This window comes from Juglans microcarpa x Juglans regia, chromosome 3D (genome assembly GCF_004785595.1).
Source record: "Juglans microcarpa x Juglans regia isolate MS1-56 chromosome 3D, Jm3101_v1.0, whole genome shotgun sequence".
In the NCBI taxonomy this organism is placed as follows: domain Eukaryota; kingdom Viridiplantae; phylum Streptophyta; class Magnoliopsida; order Fagales; family Juglandaceae; genus Juglans; species Juglans microcarpa x Juglans regia.
Genome location: NC_054598.1, coordinates 13,609,756 through 13,612,979, shown reverse-complemented (window position 1 = coordinate 13,612,979; position 3,224 = coordinate 13,609,756). Strand labels below are relative to the sequence as shown.

Sequence of the window (3,224 nt, the reverse complement as noted above, 5' to 3'; positions counted from 1 at the left end):
TTTAAATAATAATAATATTAAAAAATAATCTTTTAACAATAATTTTTTAATTTGTAATTTTTATTTAAAATTATTTTATCTCTAAACTCAAACGGTCCTAAATGTTTAAATAAACTAATATTAAAAATAAATATTATAATTTTATATAATTATAAGAAGACTAATAACAAGTAATGAATTTACACCTAGCATATTTTTACGGATATTCGTTGAAAGGCATCGAAAAAGAAGGAGAGCAAAGAGGCAATCAGATTCAAGTCTTAAAAAAAAAAAAAAAAAAAAAAAAAAAAAAAGAAAAAGGAAAGCAAAAGGCATCCACCCATTATCCCACCACTCACGGCCACATACAAAGGTTGAGGAAAAGCGACGTGTGTTTAGAGTTAGTGTAAGTGATGGGTGGGCTCCACCAGGTTTACCATCCTCCACAACCATACACCCCACGGATGAACGCAGAGACAACCAAATCTTCCCCAAACAGACAGCGAATATGCTCATCTGACGGTGCACAGAGGCTTCCCTTCTCCACCATCCTACATTTATTTTATTTTTTTCCATTTTTTTAATATCAAATCTTTTTTTTCTTTTAATATCAAATCTAGGTACCATATTTGCCAACCAGTTTCCATATAAATGCAGACAGTTTCAACGTCGAGATAACTTAAAAAAATTAACACATCTCAATCCCAATTATATAGACCTCATGATCTCTTGTTGTATACCCCCATCGGTCATTGGATTTTGGAGGCCTATGCACGTGATTCAAACCTGGTCCACCCAATTGCAAAGTTGGTGGAAGCCTGCGAGTAAGTACCTCTGAAATACAAATTAATATCTGGGAAGGAAATAAATTCTATATGTTATTGTATATATTATGTTGTTGGACGGTAGAGATAGTAATGACTAACATCATGGGATATTACTAAAACATTTCTTGTTGTTTACACCGAGGAGGTGTGACAAAAATTGGACGGTCCTGGTTCATGATCTGGAAAGTTGCCCTAGGTATATATAAATATAAATATAAATATAAATATATATATATATATAAAATGCTATCTTCTCTCCAGCCAGACCCAGAGCCAATCTAATATATATTTCCTTCTAAACCCAAAAAGTCCGTGCCCAAAGAAACACCCCATTAGCAAGAGCAAGCGCCTTCTGTATACTGCTATATCTACATCTACCAAAGCCAGCCAGCCCTCTACCTTCCAAATACTGCACTTTGCTGCAATATTGAAGCCGATCTTCGACGAGTGAATAGGAGGAAGATGTCTCGCACATGCTCGCAGTGTGGGAACAACGGCCACAACTCGCGCACCTGCACGGACGCCGGCGGGGGAGAGAACGGAATCATGCTGTTTGGCGTGCGGGTCACTGAGGGAAACTCGTTCAGAAAGAGTGCCAGCATGAACAATCTCTCGCAGTACGATCAGCAGCCTCAAGATTCCAACGCTGAGGCCGGCTATGCCTCAGACGACGTCGTTCACCCCTCCGGTCGAGGCCGCGAGCGCAAGAGAGGCACGTTTCCTATCTTTGACCTGGCTTATATATTACACATGATTCGGTGGCCATCATCGGTGGATGTAGCATCATCCTAAATACTTTTCTTTTTCGGTTTTTGGATTTTATTTCTGATTATTTTTGGATTGGTTTCTGTATCTGTGTGTGTAGGAGTGCCATGGACTGAGGAGGAGCATAGACTTTTCCTGCTGGGCTTGCAAAAGGTAGGAAAAGGAGATTGGAGAGGGATTTCAAGAAACTTCGTAAAAACACGAACTCCAACACAGGTGGCGAGCCACGCTCAGAAGTACTTTCTCCGCCGCATCAACCAGAATCGGAGACGCCGGAGATCTAGTCTCTTTGACATCACTGCTGATACGGTAATGATATATCCCGATAAAGAAGTTATATTTAATAAATCTCAACCAATATTTACTTCCCAATTTCCTCTTTTGTTTGGTTTTATGCGACAGTTTTTGGGTTCCTCCATGGACGAAGATCAAGTGCACCAAGAAACTGCGCCGCTGCCCAAGCCACAGCTACATCTAAGCCATAATCATGGTGGGTTTCCGTTGTCAAGTTTTCCCGTAGCGCTCGCTCCGACTGTGGTACCAGTACCACTTGCTGTTGAAAACCCGCTGGAAAATCTCTCGTTAGGACCCAACAATCACGTGAGGATGTCAAGCAAGCCCATCAGGCCGATACCTATGCTACCAGTCCCTCCATCTTCAAAAATGGCCGATCTTAATCTGAATCAGAAAACGCAAGCGGACCCATCGCCTTTGTCACTGAAGCTCTCTATAGCGTCGTCGGGTGAGCAGTCACCACCGGCAACACACTCGTCAGCTTTTCAGGCTATTCCCGGCAACTTCAGCAGCAGTGGAGATAGCATTATCAGTGTTGCGTAAAGAATATATGCTAAAGACCATGCTGTAAAGGCTGCAGACCAAAGTTGGGATTAGTTATGATAAAATTTAATTCAATTAGGCTGGTAAAAAAAAAGGAATCAGGTTATTAGGTAAGTAGGTGATTAGTTTCTTGTCTGTACAGATTTAGAGAAAATCTAGCTAGGGGAAATAGGATGTCGTTTTCAGTGTGGTGGATTCTTGTTTGAATTTGTCTAGTTGCTTTCGGAGTGAAATGATAAGAGCATCAGGTACCTTTCCTGTTATCTGGTCTTCTCTGGTTTGTTGGAGCTTCAACTAGGAAAAATATCTGAAAGTTGAATATTCTCTTTATCTGATAATCCTATCTTTCTTCTTTGTTGCTTAGTATTTTCCAAGATTGGAGAATGATTTCGGCTGTTTGCTGTAATGATTAAGTAGAGAAAATACTGTTGACCCAGGAAAATTAGTCGAGAAAATGGTTTGTTGTATTTCAAGGCAAGAAGCCCTCACACTGAATAGGTAGATACGAAATACCTGTGAAGTTTCTATGAAAGTACTAGGACGTTGTGTCTCAAGACTCTCCACCTTTGCTATTACTTGATCGTCTAATTAAATGGGAAATGTTTATGGCAAAATCATTTGACTGCCTGTAAGTTGAACAACCCACTTAGTAACTGGATATAATATTAAAATAAATATTCTTTTTAAAAGTTGCTTTATTGATATGTTAAATACGTTATTGATGTGGGTTTCTCGGACTCTAGTATATTAAATACATCAATACGATAGATCTATTTTTTATGTTTATTTTTTGTGTTGTATTTGTTGATTTGGGGT

At 39.3% G+C, this 3,224-nt stretch overlaps 1 protein-coding gene across 1 annotated transcript; it reads left to right on the top strand.

Moving 5' to 3' along the window:
- Positions 1-691: 691 nt before the first annotated feature.
- LOC121255807 (transcription factor MYB1R1) lies at positions 692-2,746 on the top strand. The gene is made up of 3 exons (XM_041156336.1): positions 692-1,518; positions 1,672-1,880; positions 1,974-2,746. Exons 1-3 carry the CDS (start codon positions 1,269-1,271, stop codon positions 2,406-2,408), a joined length of 894 nt encoding a protein of 297 aa, XP_041012270.1. The 5' UTR covers positions 692-1,268; the 3' UTR covers positions 2,409-2,746.
- The last annotated feature ends 478 nt before the right edge of the window (positions 2,747-3,224 follow it).